General features: G+C 49.1%; 1 protein-coding gene across 3 annotated transcripts in view; it reads right to left on the reverse strand.

Annotated features, from left to right (window-relative positions):
* The window catches only part of CD247 (CD247 molecule), a 70,357-nt gene extending 56,432 nt beyond the window's left edge, over nt 1-13,925 (reverse strand). Inside the window, exon 1 of one of the 3 annotated variants that reach the window (XM_080824094.1) lies at nt 13,477-13,925. In XM_080824094.1, coding sequence (XP_080680220.1) covers nt 13,477-13,723 — 247 coding nt within the window. In that variant the 5' untranslated portion in view covers nt 13,724-13,925. Of the gene's footprint in view, nt 1-11,665; nt 12,065-13,476 lie in introns of those variants that run through there. The other 2 variants (XM_080824096.1, XM_080824095.1) reach the window with 2 other exon arrangements.
* Between the last annotated feature and the right edge of the window lie 838 nt (nt 13,926-14,763).

Raw genomic sequence — 14,763 nt, forward strand, 5'->3', positions numbered from 1 at the left:
AGCGGGGGCAGGGAAGAGCAGACTCAGGAGCCGCGGGACTGTCTACAGACCAGAGCGAGCCCCGGAGCTTGAACTACCATTCAGACTCATTTCAAGATTGCAGAATGTGCTGGCGATGTTTTTCTAAAGGGCAACCCCGGTGCTCCCGAGATGGGAGGCACCCTCCCTTCTGACATACTTATTCCATTTTCCGGAGGTAGGGAGGGGACCGCGCTGGCTCAGCGGCCCTGTAATCTGCATCTGTAGCGCCCATTTCGGCAGGGGCGTGAGAGCCACCTTGCTTGGAAATGGATGTTTATGTCTTAAGCTGGGAGGGTCCTTGCTAATTTAAGGATGCGGGTGGCAGAGACCCCTGTGCCTTTCTTGGATGTCCACATGCCTTTCCTTTCCCCACTGAGCCCATCACGGTGAATGGCAATCAGTGTTCAAAGCAAGTAAATTGAGCCATCATGGAAGGAACTTGGGAGACGCCCCCAGTCTCTCTGCCCCAGGACTCACCCCAAAGGTGCGGAGTGGGGGTCCCAGGATTGCAGTGGGAGGCTACTGGGAGCACTCACTGGTGTTTGCTGGTTTCCTTGGGTGGGGACATGGTGTTCTGTCCACCAGATCTGTCCTTTTCAACTCCCTTCTCCACGTGGCAAACCAACACCAGCACCCCCGCTCCTGCCCCCGCTGAAGTTCATGAGAAATGTGGGGCTTTACCCCCACCCAGAAGCAACATGGTTCGTGGTGGGCGCAGGCTGCCTGGGGTCAAAGCACAGCTCTGGTATGTGCTAGCCACACGCCGCTGCCTCAGTTCCCCCCTTGCAAAATGAGGACAGTGGTAAAAGTGCCACAAGATCAGATGACCTAATACATGTGAACGACACACAAAGTGAGTTCCTCTCCAGGAGGGTTAGCTGTCCCTGACGCTTGTGTCACTTTACTAAACCAGTCCGACCCATCCAGCAGCCCCTGGAATGTGGGAGTTCGTGTGTGATTTCTCTGAGCGCAGCAGCCGGGAGTTACCGAGTGGGGATCAGACACGCGCGGCCCATATACATCCAGGATGAACGGAGGCATGGCTGTGCTCTGAATTTTCTATCACTGATAATGTTTCTGACGATGAAATATATTGTTAAAATACTCTCTCTTCACTAATAGGAAAATGACTTGAATTTCTCTCCCTGGCTTTAATCTTCTCTCCCCAACTAGATGCACCCAACAGACGTCCTACGACTATTAGCGGCAGGTTCGGCGGCCAGGATCTTCCATCAGTGGGTCACTGTCTTTGTGGTCACCACAGTCCTGGACAATGTCAGCAGAGAAGAAGCCACTGGTCACCCAGACGGAGGCATTTACCTTTCCCTCCTGAAGGGGGTGTGAGGCAGGAGGGTGGGGATCCAGGGGAAAAGACATCACAGAGAACCCTGGAAGGGAAATCCTTCTCAGTCCTAGGACTCAGTCCTGCACACACTAGGGAGGTGAACAACCAAAAGGAGAATCTGGGCATGTCTCTCTTTAAGAAGATTAAGCATGGATGTTCATTCTATGAAAATTCAATAAGTGGAAATTTAACAAGTAAAAATAGCTAAATTAGAAAATAAATCCTGGGGTGCCTGGGTGGCCTCATCAGTTAAGCGTCTGCCTTCGGCTCAGGTCGTGATCCTGGGGTCCTGGGATCGAGCCCCGTGTTGGGCTCCCTGTTCAGCAGGGAGGCTGCTTCCCCCTCTCCTCTCCCCCACCCCCACTCGTGCTCTCTCTGTCTGTCTCTCAAATAAATAAATAAAATCTTAAAAAAATAAAAATAATAAAAACAAATGAAAAAACAGAAGATAGATCCTTACATTACTAAACAATTCAACAACACTCTCCCAAGTATATTTTCAGCTCATGGAGGCCACCTGTTTGCCGTCACCAGGGCCTCACGGGCAGGCTGAGCTAATAGCATCCAGCCGCCTGAGCTCTCTTGTGGTTGTTATTCCAACACACGGTGCCTATTCCTAGGCTCCTAAGACCCCAGTGACCAGCTCAGGAAGCACCATTTACTTACAGCTGAGCAACCTGCTGGCCCAGAGGAATGAGAACCAGAGCAAGAATCCGGAAGTCTTTGGTTCAAGGACCGACTCTGCCACTTGCTTGCTATGTGACATTCAGCTGTTTTACTGGTTTCTTGGGCAAGCATTTCCTCCCTGGTAAAATCTGGAAGTGGAACTTGAAGATATCTATGCTCCCCAGCTCAGATATCCTGTGATTCGACCACATCAGTCCAGCCCGACTTTGATCATAGACGATCTTCTCGGAGAGGCTCCACGTCCTCTTCCTGTCACTGCGGCTACAAGTCAGGGGCAGCAGCCCGACTCCCACCCCGCCCTAATCACGATGTGACCACGAGCCCCTTCTGATAAGACGATAGTTCCACAAAGTGAGAGCTGCATTTCTTGGCAACTTCGCAAAATTGATTTCTCATGGGGATAAGTGTAATTAATAAATAATAAGTGCACATTATTTTTAATAGTGCACATAAATTGAAGCATTAATTTTTTGTATTGCATTATTTTGAATTTGCACAATTCAAAGTCCCATTACATGTGACTTGTGCATTCCCTCTGATTTTTTAAACCTTCAAGAGAGGGATTGGAGGTGGTAGGAGAGACAGGTGATGGCACAAGGTCAGACTCGTTGGGGAAAGACCAGGGGTTTGAAGGAACCCTGCCGCAGAAGCATCCAAGACCACGGAGATGCCCTAGAGAGGACCTAGGTCCTCCCTTGGGTGATCACTCTGTACTGAATTTGAGATGATTAGCCAATTTGGAAACTAGATTTCTTTTTCTTCTTCTTCTTCTTTTTAAATTGAAATCACTCCCGGCTTGAATGCTGCCAAAAAATGTTCAACCCCCAGATTAAAAATGTCTAAATAGCCAAATCCTCTCTTCATCCTTTGGGACAAAGGAGCCATTTTGTGCTCTTCAAAATGGCTGACAGGAATTTTCTGAGGAAGCTACGGTCTGAAAACAAACCAGGGATTAGATCACCTTCAGGTCTGAGACCTTGTGTTTGCAGCCATAGCTAGAAGCTAACGGATGGTTTTTCCCAAACCAATGAAATCAAGAAATAGCCATGAAGATAAAAAAAAAACTGTTCTCTAAATCTTCCCTTCCACGTCCTCCCTGCTGGTCCCCTTTAGATTGTAGGAGTTTGTGATTATAACTTTATTCACAACCCATTTCTCGTTTTCAAGTAGCTCCCTCTCCAAGATGAGATTGCAAAGCTTTGAAAATTGGAGGCGCTCCTCCCCTCACCCCAAAGAGCCCTCCTTGGCGAGGTGCTCTGTCGAAACGGAAGGAATTTGCTTTATGGCAGCTTCCCTTGTGGAATTATGTATGGGGACATTTAACAATACAGCATTTGCAATGGGCAGGTGAGAGCTGGCCAAGTTTTTGAAGGGGATTTCACAGACCAGGTCAGCAGGGAGATGGATGGGTGAGCTGGAGCGGATACAATTATCTGACTTTCTGAGCTGTTCTTTTGAAGCCTCTCCACTTAATAGAAAGAAAAAGAATAATCCTCTTTGCCAACCTTTTGTAGCTCAATCTTTATTGTTCCCACTAAAATCCAAAGAAAACGGACAAGATTCATTTTGTCCAGAAAGCATTTGTGTATTTTATATAGGTCTGAGCTTTGATGCATTGATAGTTAAGTGACAGAAAAGACAAAGATTTCCCTCTAATCTGAAGAAATCAAAGGGGGAGTTTCTGAAGTTCTCTGGCCTAACTCAAAACAGTCCTGGGTGGCATCTCCAGATATACACCCCCTTTGCTACTGAACTCAGCATGGAAATTAGCACAGGCTCACAGAATGATGAAAATTAGGCCAGACCATAAAGAAGCAAGTCTGTCGGCAAATTAAGACTTTTTCGTAAAACCTGAGAACGTGACCTACAGGACCAGGGAAGCTTTCTTTTCCTTATAGGCTCCCAATCACTCAACATCCATCTCCAAGATACTGGCCTGGTCAATGGGGCACTTGGCCAACCATCTGTAGGACTTTTTGACTCAGGGTGCATTACAGGTTCTCGGTTAATATTCACTCACTGATACAGCCAGTAGCTGACCAGATGGTTTGAATGAGTGGATATTAACAATAACTATCAGTCTGGCAATACCAACCCTTGATAGCCAAAGTAGGTCACCAGAAACCACCTTATTGGGTTGCTTGCCGTCCTTTCCTCAGGGCAGAAATAAAGAAAAGCATCACATGCATTTTGACTATTTTCATCAGAACTCATAAGATGGCTGCTGTGGAAAGAGTTGGTGAGAATTTGGGGAGCTTGCAACATTTTCTGCTGATGGGTAAGTGTTCCTGAAACTACTTGTGTGCTGGGCTTCCACTATGAGAAAGGCTCACCATAGGGAACTATTCGTGCTGGGTTTTTAATTCTGAGTTCTAAGAACAACAACTTTTCCACCTTCTTTTGTCACCTCAATGCAGATGACAATGTCAACGGTGGGCCCAGGTGAGCCACACATATCTGGGCTTGATTGTACGGAGGCAGACAGGATTTCTACAGGTGGCCGTGAGGTAGAGTCAGCATTCTCAGTAGAGAGAGCTGGAAGAAAGGTAGAATGACGGAAACGAAAGAAAGACAGCAGGCTTACTTGGGAGATGGGGGAAGTTGGGGGCCAAGAGATTCTGAATCTCTAGGGAGGCCACCCCCACCTCTCTAGGATCCTAGACCTTCTAGTTTGCACAGAAGTCTTCTTGTCTCCCTTCTGCACAGAGTCCCTAGAATGTGACACCTCAGCCCTACTGTTCACCTCCCCAGATTGCCAGCTGTGAGTTCAACCAACGTTTGTCCTTCCTTCTTCACACCTGTCCTGCTGCCACAGGCCATACACACAAAACCACTCAGTGTCGTGCACAAAAACACATATCTGCAGACACGAGACCTGTCCATCAACATATGCATGCACTAGGCACAGCAGTGCATGAACACTGGGCACGCACACACACACACACACACACACACACACTGGAACACACCAGAACACACGTACAGCATAGCATCTCACACCAGCACATGCACAACACTCAGGCACAGACCCCCGCACCCCCACCAGTGCTCTTGGATAAACACACCCAGGCACGGATGTTTGCCAGCACTCACCCTGAGCCACCACCCGTAGGACCGGGCTTGGGGACAGGCTTTCCGATGGTGGATTCCCTTGGCTCAGCTGCCTTCTCCCTGGAGCAGGTTGCTCTGGCCATGCTGCCTCCTGCGGCAACAGGCTGCCCCCTCCACCCGTACCCCCAGGTTGTTTTTTCTGTTCTTTCCCCTATAACACCTCTTCTCTCCAAGTCCCACCGTCCCGCTCAGCCCGCATGACAAAAGGGCAGTTCTAACGCAGGGCCGTATTTCACATTATGTCTTAGAACCAGTACAGTATTGCAGGGAGGGGACCTGGGGAAACACAGAGCACACAGCTGAGCCTCTAGTATTTACAGTAATAGCGAGAAGGAGGAATTTGTCGTCTCCTAAACAGTGGTGGTGGCTTACATTCTGGGCTGTGCTCCCCGACCCCGAGGTTTGCAAAGGCAACGCATGCTTAGCCCAGTGCCCTATACATGTTCTGCAGAATATCCTGAGGGCTCCTCTCCCCAGCCCTCCTCCCAGGCAACTTTGGGAAGGCAACAGAGAGTCACATATTTGGTTCTTTAATGCTTCACTTTTGTGCCCTGCCTTGGATTTCTTATCTTGGTTTGTTTTGTGCCAGTCAACAGCAAAAGGGTTTGCCCTCCCTGAGCTCAGATCAAGCAAGTGGACTCAAGGGTACGATCTGGCAAAAATAATTGAAAACTGATTACAGACATTTGTCATTCAAAGGCCGTCCTCCCACTCCTTGAGGATCTTGTAAAAACAACAAAAAAAAAAAACCCAAAACAACAACAACAACAAAACACAAATCTCAGCTCAGTCTGTGAGTAACCGTGCACTGTTGCTTTAGAAAACTTCACACATACAAAGCCTTACACACTCTATGAAGATACTTTTTTTTTTAAAGATTATTTACTTATTTATTTGACAGGCAGAGATCACAAGTAGGCAGAGAGGCAGGCAGAAAGAGAGGAGGAAGCAGGCTCCCCGCTGAGCAGAGAGCCCGATGTGGGGCTCGATCCCAGGACTCTGGGATCATGACCCAAGCTGAAGGCAGAGGCTTAACCCACTGAGCCACCCAGGCACCCCTATGAAGATACATTCTTAACAAGCAGATCAATTACAGTCTGTGACTTAGAATCAAAACCTCTCAAATATCATTTACTTTAATTTTGCTTTACGATTTCATTTTCACATACAGGGAGGGCTGTGGTGGAGACAGGGCACACATGGAAAGGGCTTGATTGCACATAGACGGGCATCCGTCCCAAGACAAGCTCCCAAATAGATGTATTTATTAAGAGTAAAACAGATATGGGGCACCTGAGTGGCTCAGTCATTAAGGGTCTGCCTTCAGCTCAGGTCATGATCCCAGGGTCCTGGGTTTGAGCTCTGCATCGCATCGGGCTCCCTGCTCCATGGGAAGTCTGCTTCTCCTTCTCCCACTCCCCCTGCTTGTGTTCCCTCTCTCACTGTCTTTCTCTACCTGTGTCAAATAAATAAACAAAATCTTAAAAAAAAAAAAAAGAGTAAAACAGATAAGACGGATTTTCCCCAGATTTGTGGGAAATGTGAGTTCAGAATTACAGTAGCATGCCAGAGAAAAACACAATTTCATATTAACAACCAAACATTTCATACTCAGCAGAAAAATTAATATTACGTGAGGATATTCAACATCAAAATAACTATTTCTTCAAAAATTGAGAGGGAAATAGGAGTAAGTAATGACTAGAGGTAATACCTTCAGAAGTCTGCCTCAGAGCTCAGTCCCTGGGCGTATGGCATTGCAAACTGACAAGCAAGGACCTGGGAGACAGGCTGCACAGAACATTCGAGAATGCATACCCTGAACAAGGGATCAGAGAGACAGTGTTTGGGGCCTGGTTCTGCTGTTAGGCAAGTCGTCAGACTCCTAAGCATAATTTTGTTTATTTGTGAAAAGAGAATCCTACTCCTTTATCTGCCACCTGGCATAGAATGATGATGAGAACCACGTGAGGAAGGCACTTGGTGAATATAAGGGTCTGACTGCATTAAGTGACCGAGGGTCTGGACCGGGCGGGCAAGGATCCTGCCTGTCCTTGTTCAAATGTTTTCTATTTATTTTTTTCCCCTTGAGCCTGAAAATTAGTTGCTGAGTAGCACAAATCATAACAGGCAAGAAGAGGGGACAGTGGACACTCCTAACGTTTCTCCCTCTGCAAATTTGGCTGCTTTAGACAGCAATCTGCTTTCTTTTTGAGTCCGTCCTTACCAACAAAGTCCTTGGGGGGCCCCGATAAATCTGCAGTCACAGTGCACAAGCGTAACAGACAAGCCAGAAAATGGTGGACTTCGTCCTTGGGTTTTTCACAACAGAGGATCCCGCTGGAGAGTTAAAAATATTGTGATAAGGTGGATGCCCAGAATTTAAAAAAAGCGTCTGGAGCTGCAGGGAATCACGAAGTTTAGTTTCCTAATTCTGCCAGCCAATACCAGGAGGGTGGGGGGCTGATCAGTAAGTGTTCTTAAGAACTTTGTAATTTCAGGGCACCTGGGTGGCTCAGTTGGTTAAGGGGCTGCCTTCAGCTCAGGTCATGATCCCAGGGTCCTGGGTTTGAGCCCCACATCAGGCTCCTTGCTTGGCAGGGAGCCTGCTTCTCCCTCTGCCCGCTCTGCCTGCTGTTCTCCTGCTTGTGCGCTCTCTCTCTCTCTCTCTCTGTTAAATAAATAAATAAAATCTTAAAAAAAAACAACCACCACCAAAAAACTTTGTAATTTCAAGAATACATGCAGTTCATTTTGTAGGTGAAAGGGATGTTCCACTCTCTCCTCTCTTGTCTCACAGAGGAGAAGCCAAGGCCCCGAGAGCGCTCTCCGCCCAAGTCTGCAGGGCGGTTGAGCGACAAAGAAAAAGGAAGGTCTTTACCAGTGTTGCCCGCGGCTGCGCTGGGAAAAGGGCGTTCTTTCTCTTTTGCAGGTTGGGAGACTCAGGCCCCCAGGATATGGGCTCCTGCTTTTCGAGCACCTTCTGTGCGTGGTTCTGAGTGACCTTTCTGCCCCACCGGGCCCGCAGGAGGCGGACATCACCCCCGCCATCTTGCGGAGGAAGAACCGGCTCTGAGGGCTCTGAGGGCTCTGAGGGCCGGCGGCTCCCCTCAGTGAAGGGCTGACGAGGAGCCACCGCTCGAATCCAGATCGTTCTGGCTCCACAGCCCTCTCTTCCCCTCCCCAGGTTGCAGCTCTAGAGAAGACCGGAACAACTACAGATGATCGGAGAGTTGGGGGAAAATGCCCTTTCCTCCAGGGTCGCTTTCACCAGAAGCCTCGAGTCTCCTGCGAAACGTTCTTTTACGTGAACCTGTGCTTTTCCTTGTCAGTCCTGGAGAAAGCAGCCCGAGGACGGGAGTCAGAAGAAATTTTAAGAGCCACGAAAGTAAAGCGTTTCTTGCAGGATTAGTATAATGACAAAAATTAGAAACAGCCCAAGTGTCCAACAATAAAGAAGTAGGAAAATATGATGCATAAAATGGAAATTTTACTATGGAAATGTACATAGTAATTAAGAACAGTTGTGAGGGGTGAGCATAAAAAAATGTTCATGATGGATTGCTACCAGAAAACACACGGAAATGCCTTTATGATGGTAACTACATAAAGATATGTATACACTTATAAAAAATATTGGAACAGAACACAAGTAAAAACGAAAAGTTACTGGGCTAGCTTATAAGATTATGGATTTAAACAGTGTGTAACTTCCACAAATGGGTTTATGGTTTTTTTTTATGATTTTATTTATTTATTTGACAGACAGAGATCACAAGTAGGCAGAGAGGCAGGCAGAGAGAGAGGAAGGGAAGCAGGCTCCCCGTTGAGCAGAGAGCCCGATGCGGGGCTCGATCCCAGGACCCTGGGATCACGGCCTGAGCCGAAGGCAGAGGCTTTAACCCACTGAGCCACCCAGGCGCCCCAGGTTTATGATATTTTTATTAAAATACCTCAAATTAAGAGTGGGGGAAAACAGCGATAGCTACTTGGAACATTTAGTTAGTAACCTAGACCAAATCAGACTACACTGGTTAGGCAAACTGCTTTTTTCTTCTTTCCATATTTTGAGGCAATTGGATACTGTGATTTTTGCCATAATCCACAAAATTATTTTTCTGCTGGTACCTCTCCTTAATTAGTTTTCTTAAAGTTTATTGGTCAACATTCTCCAACATTCGATAGCCTTGTTTATTTTCTGCATTTTCCCTAGGGTTTAAACCACGTCAGAAATTAATGTTTTTCTTTATTTGCTTATCGATTTATTTTTTGAGATAAAATATTATTTGAATCATACGAAATTATCTTGCTCGTAGGTCCAAAACAAATATCGGAAATTTTATATAAAAAATTTTAATAACATCAGGTTTTATCTTAAACCATCCTTGCAACGCATTTTGAATCATTTTGTTCACTGCCCTGTCTCCTCCATGAGCTTAATTTCTGTTTTTTTGTTGTTTGTTTGGTTTAGATTTAAATGCTAAGTTCTCTAGATGAAATGTCCAAATAATGCCACTCCAGTATATTCCCCAGCCAATAAACCATTAAAGTTAATTTAATTTAATTTAATGCAAACATCTAGATTTCTTTCATTCATTCACTTTTGAATTCATTCAATGAATTTTCATTGTGTGTGGACTCGGCTCCCGGCAGGGTGCTAAGCTCTGGACACCTCGCTGAGCAAGACTGAGGCGTCCCTTCCCTCAGGGAACACACTGGTTTTTCAGGCCGGGAGGAATGGCTAAGTACAGCAGTGACTAAACAATTTATTTCGACTAAAGTGTCAAGTGACTGGTCTGATTATTTTTTGAACCAAACTGACTGAATGTTTGCTCAAATTGATTAAATCTACCATCAGCTCAGCGTGAATAAGAGCTAACGTTGGTCCAAGCAGAGAAGAAGTCTGTGTCGAACGATCCCTGCTGTTTATTTAATCCATTAGCTGGCGTCGGTACATACGGCTCAGGAGAAGAAGGATTCCCGAAGCCCGCGTTTGGACCTCTCTAATGCAAAACAGTTCCCGAGTTAGTGCCTTAACCCTTCTAAGTAAAACACGAGACATGATGCCTGGGGACTCCGGAAAGTAAAACCAAACATCCAATAAAAGTTAAGTCTAATTTTTTAAAGACAAAGGCAAACAGAAAGAGAATTTTAAACACATACAGTGGGGGTCGTTCCGAAGCAAGAGCTTCTCAGGACTGGGACGCCTTTCACACAGCTGTGGCTGTGGTCGGTGAGCCGGCAAGTGTGGGAAATGCCAAGGGAGAAAACGGAAGTAGCGCATCTGGATGAGAAGAGCCAGGTGATTGGATGTTGGTGAAAATACCACTGGTGCAAACCTTGTCCTGCATCACTTAGAAGCTCCCCTCATTTCCAGCTCCGAGCACTTTAGCAACGATCTGGCATTCGAGAAGTTTGCATTTAACTATCCTGTCCCTGGGCATGCACACCAAGCTTCCAGCCTCAAAAGCAGGGTGGCCATCGTGGCCAGCGACGACCTGGAGGATTTTGTCTCGCATTCTCCCCCTCCCATTTATATTGCATATTTTGGAGCATGTTCTTACTTCGGGGGAACACCCCCAACAGAATAAATTGTCTTAGAAAATAAATATGGCGGTTCTAATGCTCGTCCTGTGACCTGTCAAAGCTTGGATCCTTGTTCACCATTGGGCCCACCGCTCAGCTAGAGCCGCACTATGTTCCTATGCTAGAATGGGTACGCTCAGAACTCGAAAGAGGGATGAGTTGGATTTTGACAGATGGAGAGAATGCCCAGTACTGTTTACAAAACAGTTGAGAGCAAATTAAGAATTCTAACCATGAGTTTCCATTTCCTGTTGCTAGATATTGAGAATAAGAAAACAAACCATGATGTAGTAATAGTAATAATTAATACCATTTCCATGTTTTGGCTGTCTGCTATGTATCAAGCACATTACATTCATATCCCATCTTCACAACTTTGCAAGGACAGTCATCCTTACTTTAGAGGGGAGAAAACTAAGACCCAGAGAAGTTAAGCAACTTGCTTAAGTTTGCACAGCTAGGAAAGCGGCGGCACTGGCATTCCATCTGTGACTGACCTACTTTTGCTACCACATCCAGCTGCCTCCCTAGAAGCGGAGCGTGGGAGTCTGCAGTCCTCAAGATTTTGTGTCACAGCTGCATGTCCTTGCTTCACAGGACAATGGCCACATAGTCCATGGAGTGTGTTCTTGGCCACTGTGGGGTACGGAGTTATAGGAACTGAGTAGCTGACGGCACTGCAGGCAAAAGTAGGCCTGTGCCGTTAAGCACACCACCTCTGTCACTTCCAGCTGCAGACCCCGGGGACCGTCCTGGCAGTCTTTCACCCAGGGACACCTCCTCATGTAGACAGACTAGGTCATTATTTGCTCTGATCCTCATGATCTGGACATTTCCATAAAGGGCAAGTGGGAAAATCTTAGTAAAAAGTGGATTTTTTTTTTTTTAAAAAGGGTTTGGGGATGGGTGACTTACTTGAGCAAGAACAGAGAGAAGACCTCAACTCAAATTCTGTGAGCAGCCTTTCCGCCAAATGAAGTCGCAAAGTCAACACGGTGCCATTTGCGGCCCTCAGGGTTAAAGACCCAAGTGTCCCCTCACCCCACCTCATCTGGGCGAGACACTTGGAAGAACTTTCATCTAGGAGCCTTCTCTAGGAGTAGCTGAAATGTCCATCTCCACCCCAGCAAAGCAAGGGGCGTGGAAAGATGAAAAATCCAGTCAATCTAACTTTTTCCTCCTGGGCGCCCTTTGTGGAGATGGGCACAGTCCCCGTCTAGTCTGCTGGGTGGGGTTTTGTTTGCCACTCTTGGCAGCCACCACCACCCAAGCAGCTTTTCTTTTTCTCCTCTAACCCTACTTGGCTGCTCCCTTGGCCCCAGGGCCAACACAAACGGACCGGTGAGGAAACTTCTCGGCAGAAATATCTCCGTGGCCTGAAGCCCAGGGTCTGAGGCTGTTGCCGTCCACTCTTCCCCTGAAATCACTGAACTCACAGGCTGTCATGGTCGTCTTGTCCCCTGCACACAGGATGGGCTGCCTCAGGCTTGCTCAGAGCCCTTACCCCACAGCGCCATGTGACTCATACCCAACAAAGGCTTTTCTGAGAAGAAAGCTGCGATCTTACAGAAAACCCCACGATTACTTAGTCCTCAGAACCCCTGAGGCACCAAGCTGAGGCTGTGCCACGTTCCCTGTCAGGAGCAGAAGCGCCAGCGGCCCCTCCTGCCCTCCCACCATTGTGGCTAAACGCTCTCCCAGGCCCAGGCAACCCGTGAGGTGGAGGAAGGCCGTTTGTGGTGACCACCTTCCCCGTTTCTCCAGATTCAAATACGGGTGGTCCCGTTTCTTATAAAAGTGCCGCGGCCCGACCCCTCGAGACGGTCTGTTTTGTTAACTCTTTTCACATGTTCTCCTCATTACCTGGCCTAGGAAACACGGTGGGAGCGAAAGGGTTCTAGAAAAGCCAGGCTCCCGTGGGCTAAAACAAGGTGAGGAGTAAGTTCTCTTGCTGGTTGGTTGGTAGTCACAGTGGCGACTTAACAGGTCACGTCCTCTCATCTGTCCCTACATTCTGTCAGCATCTCTAGCTTTTTGGCCTCGGATGGAGAGCGGCTCGCAGTGAGGGGCGGTGGGTGAGTCACTAAGCCTGCGATGGGTGTGTCGCTGGGCCGCCCTCGGCCATGGACGTGGGGGCGGCCATGACAGAGCTGCGTCGTGACCTGCGCCCCGAGGAAGACCCGTTCCCTCCTTCGATGACCCCGCTGCCTAGTCCCTGCCCATCCCGGTGCTGTGACCCCGGCCGACCACCGAGAGGAGCTTCTGTTGGAAAGGGAAGAAGGAAAGGGGCCGAGCGACGGAGCCAGCAAGGAGGTAAAAGAAGGTGCCGAGACGAGAAACATGGCCCGGCTGAGGTTTTCTCATCCATCCAGCGTCTGTTAGATACTCGCTCTCCTTCGCCCCACACTGGGCCTGCCTCAGTCGCTCTTCCTGCTTCCTCCCCAGCCTTCCCCTCGTGGGCTTTCCTCTCTCCTTCTAGTACTGGAAACACCTGTCCCCGGGGCGGGTGTGTTCGAGCCGCTGGCCCTGAGCCACTGCCCAGCTCGGCTGTGAGGAGCCGATGCCGGTCGCGCCGGATCCTCCCGGCTCGGCCGCCCCTTGACTTGGGGAGAACAGGAGTCCAAGGACGCACCAGCTCCTCACTCCCCCTGCACTACGTCCCCCCCAACACACACGTGCACAAAGGGTTTCTAGACGCTCCTTGCCATCGAGGCGTCCGGCCTTACCTGTGACTGGGAGCTGTGCCTGCAGCAAGACCAGGGACACCAGCACCTTCCACGCCATCTTGTCCTTTCCCCCAGGACGGTGCCAGGACGCCGAGGCTGCGGCAGCCATGGCCGGGACGCGAGAGCAGAGGAGTCGGCTGGCTTTGTTCCGCCGCTGCCTCCTCAGGAAGTGGAGGACTGTGGGGCCTTTGAGAAGCTCACACCTGCCGGCGCGGCCCAGACGCTCCCACTCCCCCTTTCGGTTCATAGGCAGGAAGCTCCGGAGGTTTGAGGGTTTGAGGTGGGTGTGGGTCTAAAATGTTGCTTTTTCTCTCGCTTAACAATTGTTTTACTCTCCTTTTTTGTTGAACTTTTGTCAAATGTTGATCTAATTCCTGTCTTGGTTGGTGAAGTCAGTCCCAAGGCCAGTAGGAGCTCGCATTGCCCGTGAGGACATCTGCCATTTTCCTAGACTTACCTATTGTCTGGAGGTTGGTAAGAGGGCAGAGCCCCGGATCCCGAGTCAGGATAAACACAGAGACAGAAGCCCGGGTTCTGGTGCCTGTCCCTGCTGCCTGCCCACTGTGTGGCCTTGACAAAGTCACGGAGCGTCTCTGGGCCTCTGCGTCCTTCCCTGTGAAGCGAATTGCTGGGGGTAGATCTAAAGGGGCAGATCAAAACTTGGCCTGAATTTGAACCACACAGCTTTCCAAATGCTTTTTTTTGGCGGGGGGTGGTGGTGGTGGTGTTCAAACGCACTGTGGTAGGATGCGCTGGGCCCTTACTGCGTAAGGAGCCCTCGGGGAGCTGCAGTGAAGGGCTCCGATCTCAGAGCTCGTTCCTGCTCCGTCGGTACGTGACTGACAGCTTGCCCGGGGAGGGCGATGAGTGCAAGAAAACACGACAGAAGAGGAAAGTAGGTGGGGACCATTCAGGAGGCAGCCTCCTGCCTTTCTCATGAAAGCCTTGGGCCACTGTCATTTTGGAAGGGGGAGGGGGGCAGATCTGGAGCTTTGCGACACACAGGGCAGTTCCGGGAGCTCAGCGTTCCCGGAGGAGAGCAGAGCGCATTCTGCAGGAGGGTGTGGGCGGGGCTGGCTCCAGGGGTGGCCGTGGGTCCCCCGTGTGACAGTTGTGACAAGTCAGAGCTGTGAGCAGGTTCCTGGCTGAGGACAGGGGAGGCCCGGGCGGAGAGCTGGCGGGGCCCCTTCTTCTGTGCCACCAGCCTCAGCAACACACACGAGCTCTCCCTGTCCCTGTCCCTGTCCCTCCGTCCCTCCAGTTCAGACTTCCCCGCGTTGCCAGGCG

This window comes from Martes martes (genome assembly GCF_963455335.1).
Source record: "Martes martes genome assembly, chromosome: 15".
NCBI classification, from domain to species: Eukaryota; Metazoa; Chordata; class Mammalia; order Carnivora; family Mustelidae; genus Martes; species Martes martes.